Raw genomic sequence first — 22,858 nt, forward strand, 5'->3', positions numbered from 1 at the left:
CTTCCAGTCCAGACTCCACCCTCACCTCCCGCCCCTACAGAGTCCTTGTCCCAAACTAATCATCCCAACCCCCATCACACAGGTCTGCCTCTTGTCCGTTCTGCATCTGAATCAGGCAGCTTCCTACTCCATGCTGGTATGTGGAGAGAGAAGTCGTAAGAGAAGGCATCTGCTGTCAGTTTAAGCACCCAGACCTGGCATGTTTTTCAGAATCCCAGAATTACAGGAAAAGCCCATTGAATTCTGATCTTGAACATGGTGAATGGAGGTGGGATCTTCAGGCAATTTAGCTGCTGAAATCTAAGAATTTTCTGCTGAGCTTGTTATTTTTTCAGATGCTTATAATGTGACTAAATTTGGATAGATTTTCAATGGGATGACAACAGGCACCTCCCTTACGCAAAAGGGTTACAGTTTTCCAGCGGGTTTTTTTTTTTAACATGGGCAAAATAAAAATACTTTTTCTCTAACCTTGTTCTTAGAAATCGTTTAATTGGTCTGGCATTAGTATCTTACTGCAGTAAGTTTAATACCACATCAGAGATCTACTAAAAATATCATGGAATGAAAGGAATTAAGAACTGGAAAAGGCTTATCCTCAACCTGTTCTCCACTGGTTTATCTAATCTAGTTGCAGTTAGTCAAAATAGTCTTCCCTTGGGAGACATCCATTAAGAAATAGTTCTAGCTTAATAGATTTTACCATTGAGTGTACTAGACAAACAGCTTTTTCTTTTCATTTCTCAGTTTCATTCCATTACTCTTACTATGGATTTGGATTCCATCCTTGGTGTTTACAGCACTGAAATATCTGTGAATCTTTATCTTATGGCTTAATTTTTGCTTGGCATACCTACATGTTTGCTGTCAGTTCTTTTGTTTTCTTCATAGAGCAATATCTCTTGGCTTTCAGTAATCCTGGTACACTTTTCTGAATTCTCTCCAGTATATTTACATCTTTTTACTCCTGAAAGGCCCCAAGCTCTTTTCTGAATCCTAAGTGTGGTCAGGTCTCTCCAGCTTCATTTAAACCCTACATTCTGCTCATCTTGATGACGTAACATGCTGCCAGAAACAGGCGAGAATCATAGTGGAGCTACTCTTGCATGATTTGTGCACTCGGAATTTTCAGTGAGCTCAGGTGTGCAAGCAATGAAGTATTTGCCCAGTAGGCTTTCCCTAACAGCTGCTGCTAAAAATTACCATACACTAGGCCTTCAGGATGCCATTGTGTTAGGCACTGTACATACATATAGGAAGAGACTGTTACTTCTAAGGAAAAAAAAAACTAATTTATGGTCTAACTTCAGCCTTACTTTTTCCCCACTACCAAATAGACGGCTTTACTCCTGCACTTACAAGAGGGTGGAATAAACTTTAATAGGCCTTTTCCATCTCTACTTGCTATATATGTTTGTCACTTCTATTGAATATCTGTGTTGAATTAGCGTTTCATGTTGCAGTGTTTTGGTTTATTTTTCCCTAGGTGTATTAAGCTGGTGCTTTTGAGGTTGAATTTCATTTTATATGTTGCCTGTATTTCCAATTTCTTTAAGTCCCATGGTGTAGTTTTCATGTCCTCTGTGGAATTTACGAAGCCTTACAATGTACTATCTGTAAATATTAATGTGCTGTTTACCACTTTTTCCAGAGCATGAATAAAGATGCTAAATTACACCATATCTAACAATGAGCCCTGTATCATCCCATTGGGCACCACTTACCAGTTTAATATAAACTTCAACTTCTTGTCAGTCATTGTAGTTCTTCAGCTATTGTTCTGTTTCTATCCATTTGATAGTGCCCGTATTCAAACCTATTTGAGCAATTTTTTTTTCAAATATAGGTAGGATTATTTTAGTTACTGTATCAAATACTTCACTGAACTCTAAATATAGGACACATTTCTCATTTTTATCCACTTATTTTGTAATTCAGTCAGAAAAGCTACCAGGTTACTCTGGCATTGCTTGCTTGTTCGTGTGTTTGTTTTGTTTTGTTTTAAATAAAACCCCATGTTGCTTATGATTCTGTTATCTCCTTGACAATAATACAGTTCTTCATTACGTTTCAGGAGTAGAGGACACAGTGCTGGCAGTTAGGAGATACAATTCATGTCCAGCTCTGCATAGAATCTATTCTTGTGCCCTTCTTTATTTCACTAGACTATTTCAGTCTGTTTATAATATAGGGAACATATGAATGATGGTCTTGAGAGGAAAACATGGAAAATAAGAAATCTAAGGATATTTTACATCTTGCAGTGCCAAGCAAATTGAAGAATTTCTGAAAAGATCTGTATTGTGACACTGATTGCTTGTATATTTCCTCACCTGCTGGGTCTTATGCTCTCCATTAGGCCAAGAAGCAGGAGGAAGGAGGAAGCATGCACTAATTAGGTCAGAGAAAATTTGACATGAGTGTGGCCTAATGCCCTCAGCACAGGACAGAGCTTTGTCAGGCAGAAGTAAGCTACAGGAAGGAGCAGGAGAGCATCAATTCTTTGTAAGGAGGAAGCCCTATTTAGAACTTCTTAGCTTGGACACGGGAGGTAGGATGTCTCTTATCGAAACAGGAGGACTCAGGGAGCCAAGAGTAGATAAGACAGTACAGCTTGTGTTTTTGGGGAAGGGAAGAGAGGAGAACAAAGACAGCCTAATTTTCTTAACTCTCATTCTCTATTAGAAGCCATTTATTGAGGTGGCTGAGATTGAGTCTAAGCTGATGTGAAAAGGAGGAACAGGGATGCACAATGTTGAGTAAAGGCTTTGAGTGAGGGTAGGTTTGTGGGGTCAAGGAAATAAGTTGGGATCACTCAGGAAAGTGCTGTGACCACAATGCTTACTTCAGATGTGTGTGTATTTTCCATTTTCTAGTTCTTTGATCTGTACTCTGTTTCAATATTGGTTTCACTTATTTGCTGGGAAAGTAGGGAAGTGTACAGCACAAGTGAACTGCAGCCTGTTCTTTATAAAACACATAACTGCTTCTTTTGTAGCCTACCTCTGTCATCATTGGTATGCAGTTTAGTTTGAGGAAATAATGTCCTCCAAAACTGAACACATTTTTATGGAAATAATATTATGGTTTATTTAATACAGTAAATAGCAAGTACAAGATCACTGTGTGGCTCTTTAAATTTTAAATTAGAATTGCTGCAGGGCCAATAAACTTGTATTTGTATCCTAATCACGGAAAGTGATTGTACTTCATATAAACCACTTTGTTTATTCTACAGTGTTTAGGTCTGTCCTTCACAGAGTAATTTTGATTCATGACCCATGTAAACTGAGACATGTTCTCTCACGTAGGGGATGAACATACTAGCATGGCAGACTGTTGTACATTTTTTATATAGGTCATATTACCCTTCTTAATTCATGTCAGTTTGTTGTTAATACTTAGGCACAGTCAACCAGTCCAGGATAGTTTGTCTGCTGCCTTGTTAGTGTGAGATTATTTCCCCCTTTTGCATTAATTAAATGACATACATTGATCTGGACTGACTCTACAAAGCACTCTATGGCTACAAGGCTTATGCAGGGGATTATAGTGGAATATCTATTTATCAGTGAATATTTTTGCACCATCTGTTGAGAGTATGTGAAGTGAAGAATTTTTTACTGTGTTGCTCATGTGCCTAATAACCAAATCTCAAATATTATAGAAGTGTACGTGTGATCTCACACACAAGTTGATAACGTGGTGCATCCACTTTTATCAGTTATTTTTTATTTTTCTCTTTCTCTTAAAATATTTTAAACAATGGAGAGCTATGAAAGGAAAATAAAGATCTTAGAAATTAAAATAAGAACTTTTGGTTTTTCATTAAGCATACCTGTATAAAACATGTTCTGTTCTTTCCATGCTAGTGTAGTTGCATCTTAGCACAACCACTTAAGGCTACTAAAAACACTTTTAGGGCAAGTATTTTACTTTTCCATACTTTGTATAGTATCTGTAAGCTATTGTATTTGATACAACTTCTGTGCTGTCTTGGAATATGGTTCCTGTGCATTTTTAATATTTTCCTGTGTGAATCTCTTTGTGGTCAGGCAGACATATTTTTGGCATTATGCTGAATTTGTCATCAAGAAACTCAAAAACAGGTGCTTAGTAAGTATGGTTTGGATAAATACACATGTATTATAAATAAGGGCAGATGGAAGCATTACTCATCATCTATAGCACAAATACTGGCATAAGCATTACCCTTGACACTGTATTTGATTGTAAGTCTAAAAATAGCTGCCAACAGTATGTTGTAGCCAGGAACAGTTTGGCAAGTACTAGGCAAGAGAACAGTCATGGGATAAATTGCTCTTGCTCATACGGCCTTGCTGCCTTCTCATCCTCTGCCACCACTATGGCAGGTGACAACATAATCTTTCTGTCATTTGGTCATGACTCAAGAGACATCCATCAAATCTGAGTGTACGTGAAGCCTGTGTTTAGTCCACCAGAGACAGAACTGCTGATGCAGAAGAACACTAAGTATTAACAATTGTTCTCCAGTATTGAGGTCTTGAAAGGTAATCCTGGAAGTAAGAAAAGGGGCATGTTATAATATGATTAATCATTCAATGGGGTGTTCTGACAGAGTCATAAATGTGAGCACTCCTGGACAAAGAACAAATATCTTTTAAAGCCAAGGTAAATCCACATAGCTGTGCTCTTCTCTCAGTCCTGGCAGATCAGTTCCATGAAAGACATACTTCTACAACTCATAGAGCATAAAAAACAGTGATATCACAATTTTCTCTTAGAACTAGAGGACGGTACTTGTAAGAAAGAAGTAGGTTAGTTGTGCTGCTCTCATGTATGGGGTAATACCTGGCCATCTACTGAGCTGATCTGAAAAATAGTGAGGTTTTGAGAGACAGACTGCATGCTACAACCCAAGAAGCACAACCCAGTTGGAGTCAGACTTTACATGCAGACATCAGCACTTTGTGAACAGTAAAATCTTAGGTCCCCCTACTTATCACAGAATCCTAGGTGTGGAAGGGAAGTCATCTAGTCCAGTCCCCTGCCTAAAGCAGGATCATCAACCCCAGCTAAATCATCCCAGCCAGGACTTTGTCAAGCTGGGACTTAAAAACCTGTAGGCATGGAGATTCTACCACCTCTCTAGGTTACACATTCCAGTGCTTCACCCCCCCCCGCCCCCCCATTTGGCGAAAGAGGATTTTTTTCCTAATATCCAAACTACACCTCTCCTTCTGTAACTTCAGACCATTGCTCCTTGTTCTGCCATCCATCACTACTGAGAACTGCCTCTCTCCATCCTCTTTAGAGCCCCCCTTCAGGAAGTTGAAGGCTTCTATCAAATCACCCCTCACTCTTCTCTTCTGAAAACTAAATAAACCCAAATCCCTCAGTCTGTCCTTATAGGTCATGTGCTCCAGCCCCCTAATAATTTTCATTGCCCTTTGCTAAATCCACTCCAATGTATTTACGTTCTTTCTATATTGGAGCCCAGGACTGGACAGAATACTCAAGATGAGGCCTCACCCGTGCCAAATAGAGGAGAATAACAACTTCTCTAGATCTGCTGGAAATGCTTCTCCTAATGGACCCCAATATGCCATTAGCCTTCTTTTCTACAAGAGCACACTGTTGACTCATATCCAGTCTCTTATCCACTGTAATCCCCAGGTCCTTTCCTGCTATACTGCTACTTATCCAGTCAGTACCCAACTGATAACAATTCTTGGGATTCTTCCATCCCAGGTTCAGGACTCTGCACTTGTCCTTGTTGAATCTCATCAGATTTCTTTTGGCCCAATCCACCAATTTCTCTAGGTCATGATGGACCCTATCTCTACCCGCCAATGTATTTACCTATCCCCCTAGTTTAGTGCCATCTGTAAATGTGCTGAGGGTGCAATGCATCCCCTCATCCAGGTCATTAATAAAGGTGTTGAACAAAACAAGCCCCAGAACCAGTCCTTGGGGAATTCCACTTGAAACCGACCACCAACAAGACATTGAGCCATGGACCACTACCCATTGGGCCTGACCATCTAGCCAGCTTTCTATACATCTCACAGTCCATGGATCCAATCCATACTAATTTAACTTATGGGCCAGAATGTTGTGGGATGCTATATCAAAAGCTTTGCTAAAGTCAAACTGTATCACATCCATTGACTTCACTATGTCCACCGAGCCAGTTACCTCATCATAGAAGATAATCAGATTGGGTAAGACATGATTTGCCCTTGGTGAATCCATTTTGACTACTCTTGGTCACTTTCCCCTCTTCCAAGTGCTTCAAAATGAATTCCTTTAAGATCCCTGGAGACTGAGGCAAGGCTGACTGGTCTATAGTTCCCTGGATTGTCCTCCGTTCCTTTTTTAAAGATGGGCACTATATTTGCCTTTTCCAATCATCCGGTACCTCTCCTAATCTCCATGATTTTTCAAAGATAATGGCCAAAGACCCTGCAACAACATCTGCCTGTTCCCTCAGTACCCATGGATGCATTCAAACCAGACCCATGGATTTGTGCGAATCTGTCTTTCTTAAATAGCTCTTAACCTGTTCTTCCCCCATTGAGGACTGCCCAACTCCTTCCCATACTGCATTCCTTAGGGCCATAGTCTGGGAGCTGACCTTGTCCATGAAGACTGTGGCAAAAACAGCATTGAGTACTTCAGCCACAGGCTCCTTGCCCAGGAGCCCAGCATGGCTGTTGGCTCGGCTAGTCACAGGGGAATTTGGGTGCTGGTGGGGAGGCAGCAGTGATGGAACTCTTGTGGTGAAGTCTCCATCCTCACTCTGGACCTGACTAGCCAGGAAAGGGCGTTCTCTCTGTGGAAGAGGGACTAAACAAGCTGCCTGGAAGTGTAAAGAGTTGTAGTGTTTTAGTCTCATAATCTTTTCTTCACATCATGTTTATGGGGTAGTTTGCCTACAAAATCCTGCCTGAAGCATGTCCATTAGTCCTGAAACCAATCATAATTTTACTCCATTATAGTCCTTCCTGGAATTAAATGTAGTATAGCATTTCAGGTAGTAGATTCAGTTATGGCTTTATTGCATTGTAACTTACCATATTACATATTGAATGGTTCAAGCATATGGAGATTTTTACTACGTGTGACATCATTACAGGTTATTGTGGTACATATTAATTTGCCATTGGGCGGGGGGGGGCTAATTATACTTTTTAAATACAGTTGAAAGTAATTCAGATCTGTGACTTGAATGTTTTTGTTGATATACCAGCTAAGTGTAAGATTGCAAAGGGCTTGTTTTTTAGCTTCTTTCCTACAATGTACTTCACATATTACCCACTAGAACAATTATTTAGTGTACTATTTTGTATCGACACAGGAAACAAAGCAAAATATGTGGTGATCTAGTAGGCCATTTAAAAAAATATGTTCCCAGCAGTTTCCCTTTCTTATCCTAGTAGTCACTGAGCACATAATCCCCCAACCTTTTATGGGTATTATTTGGGGCTCACATCTGAGAGTGCCTGAATCTGTGACTGAGACCGTTGGAGAGAAATTGAATCCCCTGAGGTACAATCAGGCAAAATTAAAATACTTGGAGGGATAGGTATGCTAGAGTCTCAATAAATGAGCTAGATGAACCAGTCTAGGTTGGTTGAAGCTTACTTGCTGGCAAAAAAAGTGAATAATTTATCTCAAATGAAATGAAGTTGTTTTTCCCAGGTTTTAATTGGGGAGAGAAAAAATGACAAACACTAAAATTGTGTGTTACTGTACAAAATAGAGACAGCTTTGTATGGCTAAAATAATGTAAAAATAATGTTGATTTAGTGTAGATACCCTACTGTGTATACGGTAGTTTAAGATGTCAGGTAAACTCAACCTTGGAGATATAAAACAACTCCTGTTTTAATAACCAGCCAAAAATCCTCTCTTGACAGTTATTTTCTATTATTTCTTAAGTTTCTTGTCATAATACATTTCAAATTGCAATATTCCAAAAGTATGGAATTCAGATGTCTGGCTTTTCATTCCATCTTGAAGTTCTCGTTGCATCGTGTAGAAGATTTACAATTTGATTTTTATACCGTAACATTTAGTGTAAAATGGAACTTTGAGGGCTGGCACAACTGAATTCCAGGATTAACCTAGAGATGATCCCTAATTGATGTCATCCATACTACTGCATATCATATAATTTTCAAAAATATGTCTAAAACAATGTACCTTTCATAGAGTATCAGATACTTAGTTTAAGGTCAAAAGTTAATAAATAAGTTCATAATTCACTTCTGTGATGGTACATCCTCTGAATGGCAATTGTACATAGATCAGATTCAAGACATGTTCTGTATGGATATTTAACTGGCTAGCAGTTCCAAGCAGACGCAAGCTATAGAAAACTAGAAACAAAATTCAGATTGTATCTGATTTTACAGGTAAAATATGCGTATTCTAGTTGTAAGAGATATTTTTTTAAATTCTACTGCACCTTGTGCATCACATACATTGCTGGAAAGTGTGTACAAATATTATTCGGAAATAAAATGATGTCCCTGCATCTTTCTGTTGCATGTAATTGTTTGGTGTTTGTTGCCTTCAGAAAAATCTCAACAGAATATAGTTCATTCAGATTTTAAACTTTTAAGTAGAGTTGCTAACGTCATAGCTGATGAAGATGATAGGTTACCAACATGGGGAGGATGGCAGAAAACTAAAGAAACTACTAGGGCGCAAAAAAAAAAAACAGAAAGAAATTTAATACTAGACTGTTATAATGCAGTTATGTAAATGAATAGCATACTCTTGCTTGGTATCTTGTATGAAGTTCTGGTCAATCTTCCAGATTCAAATTAGAAATGAAAAAAGTAGTGTTTGTTTGTGCCCACAAGCCCAACTTCACCCTTGAGACAAGCAAAAACAAATGTCATTCACAGTAGCTTGTCCAGCTGTTTAAAGTGTGGTCATGAGCATGCTCTGCTTGGCTGTTGAGACATGGCTCTCCCTAACTGAATTTGGATGCACCTCTCAGCAGAGGTGGCATGAAGCACATAACTCCTGGACATCAGAACTTAAGCTTCCTTTTTCTTTTTTGGTCATGGGTGTAAGAAGAGTTGAGAACATGACCTAAGGGTGGCCAGTGTAATGATGGTTGAGTCTGCAGACAGGGACTCACAGCATCTTCTAAAAGCAGGGAGAGAAGCTGATCCCATACCAGTTTCTGGAACAGACTGAGCTTCGTTCAATAGGTCAAACTGCGGACAAAGTAACTGGCATCTCAAGTGCCTCTCAATGGTAGCACTAAAATGAATTCATTGTGCATTACATCATCATAAGAAAGTCCCTGTCCTTTCATATGTGCTTCAGTGAGCAGTGAAATAGATATGTTGACATTTTAATTATTAGGCACCTAAGTTAGCATCCATTAGGGATGAATGAGATTGTCCACATCTGTTAGAGCTAGTATTACAGGCTTTTTACAAATTCAAGCTGTCATCACTGTGTCCCTTAAACTCAAAAATACTGTTTGTTTCCTCAGAACAATAGTGGACACAGATATTTTGTTTCATGAAGCTGAAATTTTTGAGAACAAGATAGAAACTTGAAAAAGGAGAGGAAGTGGCAGCTTGTTGATCTAAGATGACCCAATGCCATTCAAGCTCTGCTCTTATCCCAAAAGGTTATAACTGAAATATAAAGGGGTTCAGAGAGAGGAATGAAAATGATTAAAGATCTGGAAGACAAGATATGAAACGTTTAAGATTGTTTAGAGAGTAGGTTAATAAAAGGGGACAAAGTAGAAATAGAATAATGAAGAGTACAGAGAAGGTAGATCCTCACTGATAGTACATAAGTAAGGAGACATTCAGTGAAATTAAAAGACAATAAATATAAAGCTGTGACCAGCTTGTTCTGTCAATGGCACGAGAACTATCTCACTTAGAATATGTAAGTAATTCATTTTCAAATAACATTGCATCATTTTATTATTCGTTGATTTTTCAGCTGTATATAAAATGATTTTCATTAACGGTTTCTAACAGGTATTATGCTGTTGCATCTGAGATATTCCCATAACTTTTCCATACATGTTATTGGTAGGAATATTCCATGCGCATGTAGAATAACAACAGAGAGGACACCGTGTTAGTCTGTAATCTAAAAAAACAAACCAGCGGTCATGTGGCACTTTAAAGACTAAAATAATTTATTAGGTGATGAGCTTTTGTGGGAAACCTCTTGAAAAGCTTTACTGTTATGACTTATGAAAACTAACCTTTTCTGTCTCTTTCAGTAAAAGTTAATATAAAGCATTCATATAAGCTGGGTCTACACGTGAGCACCCTTTCGAAAGGGTGAAAATCGAAGTTTGGCAGTTGAAATAGCGGCTGTCGAAAGGGAGCACCCGCTGCCATTATCGGATCGGCATTTCGATCTGCTCTTTTGAAGTGCCACTGCAGATCTTTCGAAAGAGAGCATCCGCATGGCTCCAAGCCCTCTTTCAAAAGAAGGGAGGCAAGAAATGCCGTGGAGGGGGTCCCATGGCTGACAGGCCCTTCTGGGACCGCAGCGAGCCACCCCCTTTACAGGGCCCCTCCCTCTACTCCACACAAGCCAAGTGCTACCCAGCCTTTCCCAGCCTGGCAGAGCCCAGCCATCCCCACGATGGAGGCACAATGACAGCTCCTGCAGGAGGACACCCTCATTATGGACACCCAGCTGGCAGTGCTGTGCACCATCGCCGCAGCTGCACCTGATCTCATCGGGTGGCTGGGCAGTCCCCCGGGGCCGTGGGTCTCCCCCACCAGGGCACCACTGGGCACTCCCCCGGGTGCCCCGATGCCTCTGGACACACCCCAGCAGCACCAACTGGTGGGAGTATCTGGTGCTGGGGGAGTGGGACAGGGAAAGGTAGCTGCGGAACTTTCGCATGTCGAGGCAGACCTTCGACGAGATCTGCCGCTGGCTTGCCCCCGCACTCAGGCACCAGAACACCTGTATGCGGCCAGCTCTCACCCTGGAGAAGCAGGTTGCAATTGCCATCTAGAAGCTGGCCACGCTGGACTCCTACTGCTCCGTGGGACAACAACTCGTGGTGGGCAAGGTCACTGTTGGAGCTGTACTTATAGAGGTAAGGTGGGGCTGGGTCACGGGTCCCCCACGGGTGGGGGGTGGGGCTGGGGCAAGGGGAACCCACCACTGCAAGGGGCCAGATGGGGCAGGGACTGGATGGGAGAGGGGCAGGGGGCTGGATGGGAGGGGGGCAGGGGGCTGGACAGGTCGGAGGCTGGATGGGAGGGGGGCAGAATGGGCTTGAGGTGGGGAGGAGACAGCAGGCCAACTGCATTAGAGCACGTGTCCACCTCCCCCCTCTGCAGGTCGTCAGAGCCATCAACACAATGCTGCTCCATCAGGTCATCTGCCTGGGGGATCTGGACAACACCATCTCCAGCTTCCAGGACCTAGCCTTTCCGAACTGCATTGGCGCTTTGGATGGCACTCACATCCCCATCTGTGCCCCACCACACAGCGCTGGCCAGTACATCAACAGGAAGGGCTACCATTTGGTGGTGCTCCAGGCCCTGCTGGACATGAGGGGCCGGTTCACCAACATCTGTGTGGGCTGGACCGGCTGCACCCACGATACCCAGGTTTTCCAGAACTCCAGCTTCTGCCAGCTCATGGGAGCCGGCACCTACATCCCCCAGTGGGAGATCCCGGTGGCAGAGGACATCATCACGCTGCTCTGCATGGTGGCAGATGCGGCATACACCCTGTAGTCGTGGCTCATGAGGCCATACGTGGGACACCTTGACTCCCCCGGGAGGCATTCAGTCAGCGCCTCAACCACGCCCGCAACGTCATGGAGCAGGCCTTTGGGCACCTAAAGGGGCAGTGGAGGTGCCTCCACATGTGGCTGGAGGTCAGGGTCCTCAACATGCCCCAGGTGGTGGGCGGTGTTGCGTCCTCCACAGTGTTGTGGAGGGAAAGGGGGATGCCTGTGTCCCTGGAGGGGGTCCCTCTGGTCAGCACCGGTTATGAACAGCCAGGCACCACCCCCATCCACCAGGCCCACCAGGATGGTCACTGCAACATGGAGGCCCTCAGACAGGCCTTTGCTGATGGCCACCTCTGACCCACATGCACGCCCACATCCCGCACACATCTGCCACCCACTGTCCCCGCCACCCCCTGCCCCACCAGCATGACACCCACACATCCACGACACCCACACATCCACCACCCACCATCCCCCTGAGGAGCACTGCACAGAGTGGTGAACATTTAAATAAACATTTATCTTCACTATTCTTATTAACTACGTACAGGGGGTGGGAACTAACTTGGATGGGGGTGGGGGGAACCTAACTTGGAGGGGTGTGGGGTGCTCATTCCGGGGCAGGGGTGGTGCTGTGAGCCTCATCGGCCCCTGGAACCCCTGCCTCCCTGGGTGCGGGGTCCTCGGTGGGGAGGAGAGGATGCAAGTAGCACCGGCAGGTAACGCTGGAGAGTGGGCCTGGTGGGCACAGAGGGTGCAGGCTCAGCAGGGGTGGCAGGGCGGGCTCAGTGGGGGTGGAAGATGCAGTCTTAGCATGGGGAGCTGTCAGGGGGGCCAGGAGGCAGGCAACGTTGGCTGCATGGTCCCCGGAGGGTGTGGGCAATGCCCTCGAGCGTGGTCAGCCCCCTCTTCCAGGCTGCCTTCTGCCACTCCATCTCAGCCTGGGCGAGCCACAGCTGCTGTTCGGCCACCTCGGCCTGGCACAGGCTGGCTAGGTCATCCTCGGCCTCGTGGGGGCCCTTCAGCCATGGCCTCGATGGCGTGCTGCATGGGGTGGTGTCCAGGCACATTTGAGGGCTGCGGGGGCACTCTTGGGGACAAGGGACAGTGCAGGGGTCTCCCAGACCACGGATGGTGCGGCTGTGTGGGGAGGAGGACAGCATATCAGTAATGTGCCCCGGATGGAGGGGACCTGGCTGTGGCCCACTAGCCCGAGCCCACCCTATGGGGCCCCCACCCCTCAAAGGACACTGACCCCCCCAAGGGGCACCGACCTGCCCCCCATGGGCTGGGCCTCCCATCATGGGGGTGCATCCAGGGGGGTCTCATAGGTGTTCCTTCCCAGCCTGCAGTGTGCAGGCCTAGGTGCTGTCCAGCACTGACTGGCCGCTGCCCCGTGCGCCTTGTGGTGCTGTCCACTGCAGGCAGGTGCAGGGCATTGCTGGTGGGCCACCGCGGAGTGCTGCATCCCATGTGGAGGGGGGGCCTTTGTGCGACCTGGGACCACCGGTCCTGTGTGCAGGCGACTAGCCGTTGCATCACCCCCACCCTGTGGAGCAGGTGTGTGGTCCCTTGGTGACGTTCGGGGATGTCCAGCTCCCAGTCACCTGGCTGGAGGAGCAGGAGGGGAGGACAATGGTGAGGTCCCCCTCCTCACTCAACCACTCCGTGGTCCTCTCACCCTCTTGGGTCCCCGGTCCAGGCTGCTCCTCTTCCTCCAGCTGCAGCTCCTTGGCTGAGGTGGGGAGCTCTCTTGGGGATGCAGGATGCCCCAGAGCTCCCAGAAGAAGGAGCATGTGGCTCAAGCTGCCCCAGAGCAGCCAGCCTGGTCCCTGGCCGAGGCATAGTCCTGCTACAGGTACTTTACCTTGGAGCATACCTGCTTCACGGTACACTCTGGGGCTACATCTACACGTGCCCCAAACTTCGAAATGGCCACGCAAATGGCCATTTCAAAGTTTACTAATGAAGCGCTGAAATGCATATTCAGCGCTTCATTAGCATGTGGGCCGCCGTGGCACTTTGAAATTGATGCGCCTTGCCGCCGCGCGGCTCGTCCAGGCGGGGCTCCTTTTTGAAAGGACCCCACCGACTTCGAAGTCCCCTTATTCCCATGAGCTGATGGGAATAAGGGGACTTCAAAGTAGGTGGGGTCCTTTCAAAAAGGAGCCCCGTCAGGACGAGCCGCGCGGCGGCAAGGCGCATCAATTTCGAAGTGCCACGGCGGCCCACATGCTAATGAAGTGCTGAATATGCATTTCAGCGCTTCATTAGTAAACTTCGAAATGGCCATTTGCATGGCCATTTCGAAGTCTGGGGCACTTGTAGACACGGCCTGGGTGGACCCTGGTCTGGAGGCCCTGAGCCAGGCGGGAGAAGGCAGCAGCATTACGCCGCTTCACCCCCATCTCGTGCAGGACCTCCTCCTCCTCCTTCCACAGGCCAAGGAGGTCCTGCAGCTCCCACTCTGTCCAGGAGGGGGCCCTTTTTTTCCTCACCTGGGAGCCCTGCGGGGGTTTGGAGGGGGGGCCGTGGGGCTCACAGGGGGCTGGCTGCTAACCATGCTGCGGCACTGGAGCGTGGGGCTGGAGCACATGTAGAGGCTTCTCCTAGCACGCTCTCAGCTTCCTGCCATGGGTTTCCTACATGCGTGCAGCTTTAAGGCAGTCAAATGCAGGGACCATAGAGCCCCATTGCTGCCGGCTGGAGTTGCCCTGTACTCCAGCTGACTGGTGCCATGGCGGACCCATATTTCGAAAAAGCGGACTGTGGAGCATCTACACGTGTGCTCCTTCGATTTAGTATTTCAAAAGGGGCCGATCTTCCCAATCTGGGATTGGGGTTCAGATGTTGACGTCTGCACCCCGTTTTTTTGATTTCCTTTTGAAAGATGGTTTGACACGTGTGGACACTCATCCCACTCTTTCAGAAAAGGGCCCCTTATTTCGATGTTTTGTGCACGTGTAGACACAGCTATAGTGTACTTGTCGCATGTTCTGCTTTTGAAAAAATATGTTGTCAATTATTTCATCAATTTAACCATGGTATCCTAATTACATCCCCCCATACATAACCTTCTTTCCAGTGTCTCCAGATCCCTGAAGTGTCAAAACTAAGCATTTTCATTCCCTTTCAGAGCAATTACTGTGTGTAGGACTGAGGGCATATGACTGTTAATCTGTAAATCAGTAAAGTGGCTGACCGCTTTCTCTTTCTAGCCTTGAATAGGTCACAAGATGTTAAGTTCACGAGTTCTGAGCTAATAAGACACAAGTCTTGTGGTCCAGTTAGACTAGTTACATACATTAAACCACAATGAGCTTGCTTGACACAACTATACAAAGGCTTGTAAATCATGTGTGTTTTGGAATTTGTTCAACGTGTCTATAGTTTCTTCAGCATGAGAATAATGCAGACAGAAGCAGGTTAGTGTCAGTTATTCTCCAGCTGTTAGAAAGCCAGAATATGGAAATCTGGTGAGAACAAGTTTTAATCAGATAATATTGAGACTACTGAGCTGTTACTTTAACACAGTGATGCTGTGTGTGTCTGCGTGTCAATTTCCTGCAGAATTTAATTTAGCTCAAATGATAAGGAAATGTCTGTATTCACCCACCTCTGTCAATTCAAACATTGGCTACTTTAACTAGAGTGAAGCTTCAGGGAGAAGTGGCAGAGCAGCCCTGAAGAGACTTTGCTTTCATTTGCGTTCCTTCAGGTTACATCGAAGAAGCCTGCATTATTCCATGCCCTTCAGACTGCAAGCTCAGTGAATGGTCCAACTGGTCTCGCTGCAGTAAATCCTGTGGTAGTGGAGTTAAGGTTAGGTCTAAATGGCTCCGTGAAAAACCTTACAATGGTGGAAGACCATGCCCAAAGCTGGATCATGTCAATCAGGTAAATCCAGTTCCTTTTCTTTACCAAACCCTTTATTTTTGTCTTCACAAGTTGCATGATATTTGTAAAGTCAGTGAAAGAATCCTTCCCTTTTAAGTATATGCTGTTTGAATTGAATAACATGTACTGTCACTGGTAGAAGGTAAAAAATCTTCACTTGCAAAATTAAGACTAGAGTTTTACTCTCTGTGGAATGTTTTTACAGCTAAGCATACCGGGATCATACCGGGATATAAAGTATATCGGAAAGACAGAACAGGTCGTGCGGGTGGCGGAGTGGTACTATATGTGAAGGATAATATAGAATCAAATGAAGCAAAAATCCTAAAGGAATCAAAATGTTCCATAGAATCATTATGGATAACAATTCATTCCTCTAATATGAATATGGCATTAGGAATATATTACCGACCACCTAACCAGGACAGTGATAGTGATGCTGAAATGTTAAGGGAGATTAGAGAGGCTATCAAAATAAAAAACACAGTAATAATAGGAGATTTCAATTATCCCCATATTGATTGGGTGCATGTCACCTCAGGATGGGATTCAGAGATTAAATTTCTTGATGCCTTAAATGACTGCTTCTTGGAGCAGCTAGTACAGGAACCCACAAGGGGAGAGTCAATTCTCGATCTAGTCTTGACTGGAACGCAGGATCTGGTCTAAGAGGTAACTGTTACTGGACCGGTTGGAAATAGTGACCACAATATAATAACTTTTAATATTCCTGTGTTGGGAAGAACACCGCAGCGGTCAAACACTCTGGCATTTAATTTCAAAAAGGGGAATTACACTAAAATGAGGAAGCTAGTTAAACAGAAACTAAAAGGTAGAGTAATTAAACTAAAATCCCTGGAAGCTGCATGGAAACTGTTTAAAGACACCATACTAGAGGCCCAACTTAAATGTATACCCCAAATAAAAAAACACGGTAAGAGACCTAACAAAGAACCACCATGGCTAAACAGCCATGTTAAAAAGGCAGTGAGAGAGAAAAGGGCAGCTTTTAAAAAGTGGAAGTCAAATCCTAGTGAGGAAAATAGAAAGGAACATAAACACTCCCAAATTAAGTGTCATAATGTAATAAGAAAAGCCAAAAAAGATTTTGAGGAATAGCTAGCCAAAAATTCAAAAAACGATAGTAAAATGTTTTTTAAATACATTAGAAGCAGGAAGCCCGCTAAAAAAGCAGTGGGGCCCTTGGACGATAAAGATATAAAAGGAGCGATCAAGGAAGACAGTGCCATTGCGGAGCGATTAAATGATTTCTTTGCTTCAGTCTTCACGGCTGAGGATGTTACAGAGGTTCCTAAATCTGAGCCAGCCTTTTTAGGTGACAAATCTGAGGAACTCACTCAGATTGAAGTGACATTAGAGGAGGTTTTGGAGTTAATTGATAAGCTGAATAGTAACAAGTCTCCAGGACCAGACGGTATTCACCCAAGGGTTCTGAAAGAACTCAAATGTGAAATTGCGGAGTTATTAACAGTGGTTTGTAACCTATCCTTTAAATCCACTTTGGTACCAAATGACTGGAAGACGGCCAATATAATGCCAATATTTAAAAAAGGCTCTAGAGGAGACCCTGGCAATTATAGACTGATAAGTTTAACATCAGTACCAGGCAAATTAGTAGAAACACTAGTAAAGAATAAAATTGCAAGGCACGTAGAAGAGCACGAATTGTTGGGCAAAAGTCAGCATGGTTTCTGCAGAGGGAAGTCGTGTCTAACTAATCTATTAGAATTCTTTGAAGGGGTTAATAAACATGCGGACAAGGGGCACCCAGTGGACATAATATACCTAGATTTCCAGAAAGCCTTTGACACGGTCCCACACCAAAGGCTTTTATGTAAATTAGGTGGTCATGGGATAGGAGGAAAGATCCTTTCATGGATCGGGAATTGGTTAAAAGACAGAAAACAAAGGGTGGGAATAAATGGTAAATTTTCACAGTGGAGGAGGGTAACTAGTGGTGTTCCCCAGGGGTCAGTCCTGGGACCGATCCTGTTCAACTTGTTCATCAATGATCTAGAAAATGAGGTAAGCAGTGAGGTGGCAAAGTTTGCAGATGACACCAAGTTGTTCAGGACAGTCAAAAGCAAAAGGGATTGTGAAGAACTACAAAAAGATCTCAGCAAACTGAGTGATTGGGCAGCAAAATGGCAAATGAAATTTAATGTGGGTAAGTGTAAGGTAATGCATGTTGGAAAAAATAACCCAAATTACACATACTACGTGATGGGGTCAAATTTAGCTACGACAGATCAGGAAAGGGATCTTGGAGTTACAGTGGATAGTTCTCTGAAGACATCCACGCAGTGTGCAGCGGCAGTTAGTAAAGCAAATAGGATGTTAGGAATTATTAAAAAAGGGATCGATAATAAGACAAAAGATATCATACTTCCCCTATATAAAACTATGGTACGCCCACATCTTGAGTACTGCGTGCAGATGTGAGCTGCGTCTACACGTGCACGCTACTTCGAAGTAGCGGCACCAACTTCGAAATAGCGCCCGTCGCGTCTACACGCGTCGGGCGCTATTTCGAAGTTAACTTCGACGTTAGGCGGCGAGACGTCGAAGTCGCTAACCTCATGAGGAGATAGGAATAGCGCCCTACTTCGATGTTCAACGTCGAAGTAGGGACCGTGTAGACGATCCACGTCCCGCAACATCGAAATTGCTGGGTCCTCCATGGCGGCCATCAGCTGAGGGGTTGAGAGATGCTCTCTCTCCAGCCCCTGCGGGGCTCTATGGTCACCGTGGGCAGCAGCCCTTAGCCCAGGGCTTCTGGCTGCTTCTGCGGCAGCTGGGGATCTATGCTGCAGGCACAGGGTCTGCAACCAGTTGTCAGCTCTGTGTATCTTGTGTTGTTTAGTGCAAGTGTGTCTGGGAGGGGCCCTTTAAGGGAGCGGCTTGCTGTTGAGTCCGCCCTGTGACCCTGTCTGCAGCTGTGCCTGGCATCCCTATTTCGATGTGTGCTACTTTGACGTGTAGACGTTCCCTCGCTGCGCCTATTTCGATGTTGGGCTGAGCAACGTCGAAGTTGAACATCGACGTTGCCGGCCCTGGAGGACGTGTAGACGTTATTCATCGAAATAGACTATTTTGATGTCGCAACATCGAAATAAGCTATTTCGATGTTGGCTGCACGTGTAGACGTAGCCGTGGTCTCCTCACCTCAAAAAAGATATATTGGCATTAGAAAAGGTTCAGAAAAGGGCGACTAAGATGATTAGGGGCTTGGAACAGGTCCCATATGGGGAGAGGATAGAGAGACTGGGACTTTTCAGTTTGGAAAAGAGGCGATTGAGGGGCGATATGATAGAGGTATATAAAATCATGAATGGTGTGGAGAAAGTGAATATAGAAAAATTATTTACCTTTTCCCATAATACAAGAACTAGGGGACACCAAATGAAATTGATGGGTAGTAGGTTCAAAACTAATAAAAGGAAATTTTTCTTCACACAGCGCACAGTCAACCTGTGGAACTCCTTGCCCGAGGAGGCTGTGAAGGCCAGGACTCTATTAGGGTTTAAAAAAGAGCTTGATAAATTTTTGCAGGTTAGGTCCATAAATGGCTATTAGCCAGGGATAAAGTATGGTGCCTAGCCTTCAGAACAAGGGCAGGAGATGGATGGCAGGAGATAAATCACTTGATCATTGTCTTCTGTTCTCCTTCTCTGGGGCACCTGGCATTGGCCACCGTCGGCAGATGGGATGCTGGGCTGGATGGACCTTTGGTCTGGCCCAGTATGGCCATTCTTATGTTCTTAAGCAATATCGAAGTTTACAAGGCTTAGTTCTGACAGGCCTTGAGTGCCATCAACTCCAGGCACTCATGTCTTTGCAAAATCAGCTCTCAGCAGTATGTTTAAGGCTGTGTCTACACAAAAGTATAAAGTCAGTTTTAAGGCACTTAACGCAATTTTACAATGTGAGTGTCTTCACTACAGATACTATTAGGTTGATATTAAGAGCCACTAAGGTCAACTTTCTTGCCCTGCCCTTCCGATGTGGTGTAACGCCAAGTTCGAATTAACAAGGTCAAATTAATGCTAATGTGGGAACTGCATTACTTTAAATTAATGTTATCAGCTGTCAGAGGTATCCCACAATGTCCTGAACATGTCTGTTCTGGCCACTTTCACCTCTGCTGCTCTCCAGGTGTGTAGGAAGTTGGAAACAGAAAGTCCAACAATTTGAATTTATTTTCTTTCTGGCCAGCATGGCACTCACATCTAGCCATGATTTCTCAGGGTCGCAAAAGAGATCCAGCATGGAGCCATTCGCTCCAGGATCTCATTTCTGTGTGGATGGATGAATCTGTGCTGAGTAAACATCAGGGATGCTCAGCAGTGCTGGGTGAAAATGAAGCACCCCCACCACCACACACACATCGCATGTCTACTAGGCTGTGCAGACCATGTCTGCAGACAGCGGCATGCCCTGTCCTGCATGGGGTTTGAGTGCTTGAGAGGGCTTCTTCCCTGCATGGGATTTAGCAGGAGAGTCCAAGAAACTTACTTTCTGTGCTTCACATTTTCACAGGGCCACCCCACAGAAGGTGCCAACCAGCTGCCAGGCTAGCCACCTCCTCACAACCACATGGCTAGCACCCGCCATCCACATCATGTGGGTGCCTGGCAGTGCAGACCATGCTTCCAGAGAGCAGCAGGCCCTGCCCTGTGCAGGCTTCCAGTGCTGGGGAGGGCAACATAGTCATGCAGAGTTTGCAACTCATCCTAAAAGCCTCAACCTCTGGACTGTACAGCAGTCACCCACGAATGTTTTATGGGTTGCCCCCCACCCAGGCACCATGCACCTGGGGACGAGCCCCATGCCACCACACCACATGGCAGTGGTGCAGTGTGGACCATGTCTGCAGACAGAAGCATGTCCTGCCCTGAGCAGTGTTTCAGTGCTAGAGAGAGCATATTTTCCTGCATAGTATTTAGCAGGAAAGCCCAAGGAAAGCTGTACATACCCCCAGTCTCAGCTGATTCTTCCTCCCTTTTGTGGACCCTTGCATCCTTCTTCTGGTTGTTAATTACTCCTTCATTTTGGAATGTAGACCTAGCCTAAGAATGTGAGATAAAGCTCTCAGTATACAGAGAAGGGAGGTTGAACTACACAGTACAGAAAATTCTCCTAATTAATTGAAACGCTGTAAAGTACATGCAAAGACCACCAGTTCATCAAATTCAGTCTCCTCCTCCTCCGTCCGAAAGTATCATCATGGGAACTGTGCACTGACTCAATTTTTTTGGCATAGTATTAATATCTATATGTTTAAAATATTAGTGCTTCTTCACTGAGGAGGAAATTGTTCTTCATTGTAAAAATATCGTGGGACCTAAACTCTTGGTCAGACTAAGTGTTGTGGTTTTTGCCCTGAAAATATAAAATAACACCCTCCACAATCTCTTCAGAGGGCCTTGTGACACTCCTCTCCCCTTTCTTCTGTAACTAGCTCATGCAATCATTGAAATAGTTGTGTAGGCCCAACCTCCTTTTCACTGCCTCTCCCCATCACTAGGAGGGGGAAAAAAATCAAAACAAAACACCAGAACCATTCAAAGCAACCACAGTGTGACTAGATGGGTTTTGACCTTCTAGGAATCCCTGTTTTTAAAAAGATTAATTGAGACTGAAACTTGAACATATAACTACCTAGATGTCAAAATCCTTCCCAGGCAGCTGAAGTGATCCTGCTGATACCTCCCTAGGCTCTCCTGGAACTATAGTTCTATGTATTCAAAACACAAACACCAAGCAGGAAGCTCTCCATTTTACAAAGCGAATTCGGGGCTTGTCAGGCATGTAGGACCTGTATTTGCAAAGTTGTTTAGCTGGGCAGTTTTGAGTAGGAAAACTGCTTTTTCAGGTTTCTTGTCTCTCTCCAGATTTGGTTTATGTTCATCTCACATTTGGATTTAATTTGCATTTAATGATAGTATGTTAAACAGCCCTATAGTCATCTCCATAAATATTCAGAGGAAGGGAAAACTGTGAATTAAACAATTGTATTGAAAACATGCATCTATTCATATTTGAATAAGGTACATGTTTTTAATTCAATTCTATTGACATTTTGTTAATCCAGAATGAATTGGTGTGTTGATTAATATGTCTACTTAAGGGGATATAATCAGACCTAGTTTAGAAAATGAGTGTGTAAGATATAGCTAATTGTCTAGCACAAAATACAAGTTACAATGAAGGCTATGTTGGATTTGAGGAACATATTAAAACTATAAAATGACAGAAAATACATTAAAATAGGAGCAAATTATACTTTATAAAAAACTCTTCTTGCTTATAACATTAATATGGCACAATATTTCATAATAGGTTCTTATGCTTCAGCATGTCAGAGGTTAAATTGAAGTATTTGTATTAGGAAACTTATTTTTATATAGTACTGTTGCCCTCTGCTGGAGTATGGCCTAAAACCTTAATTTGCTGTAGCTTTATAGCTGAGAAAACATCAAATATTAAATAGTATTTGTATAATAATGTAAGTGTAATAAAAATAATATTGCAATCTTATATCGCATGTGGGAGAGACTGTGTCCTCCATAAAGATAAGTGTTTGTCTCCCTTCATGTTAAATACATTTTACTGAAAATCCTTAAGTGTGGAAATCCCACAAACTCAGCCTGTGCCAGTGATCAGATAGATGCCCAGAGCTGTTTAATCCCCACCTGATGCGCAGCTCAAAGAAGATCAACAGGGCAAACTAACACATTGTCAAATCAACACTTCAAATGAAAGGCATTGCTACTTGTAAATAATAATGTGTAATATAAAATGTAAGGATCAGATTTTTCTCTTGGTACCTAGCAGTATGCTGGAGAGAGGGTGCAAGGACAGTGGTACCACTGGGGATGGGTCTGCAAGAATTTCCACTATGATCTCCCAGCATGCGCTCCCCTCCCCAACCCCAGTGATCTTCCAGAAGAGCTTCACCACCCCTGTAGAGAAGGCAGCACGCTCAGTTATCCGTGCCAAATCGGAGTCCTCAATTCTCTCTCTTATGAGTAGCTGCCGCACACAGGGTTAGAAGCAAGGAAACAGGTCCTGGATTCCACACCCGCTCTGTGCAGAGAGGGAAGGGTATCTTGCACTCTTCCCTCAGACACGTGTAACCAGGAACTGATTGTATTCTGGAATCCAAGTTTATTTGCATTCATAGCGAGGTTATTT

At 44.3% G+C, this 22,858-nt stretch overlaps 1 protein-coding gene across 1 annotated transcript in view; it reads left to right on the forward strand.

The window, feature by feature from the left end:
* Positions 1-22,858, forward strand: part of THSD7A (thrombospondin type 1 domain containing 7A) — a 489,942-nt gene that overhangs the window by 411,290 nt on the left and 55,794 nt on the right. The window contains exon 16 of the mRNA XM_074984678.1: positions 15,462-15,640. Within this exon, the coding sequence (XP_074840779.1) occupies positions 15,462-15,640 (179 nt within the window). The remainder of the gene's footprint in view (positions 1-15,461; positions 15,641-22,858) is intronic.

This window comes from Carettochelys insculpta, chromosome 2 (genome assembly GCF_033958435.1).
Source record: "Carettochelys insculpta isolate YL-2023 chromosome 2, ASM3395843v1, whole genome shotgun sequence".
In the NCBI taxonomy this organism is placed as follows: Eukaryota; Metazoa; Chordata; order Testudines; family Carettochelyidae; genus Carettochelys; species Carettochelys insculpta.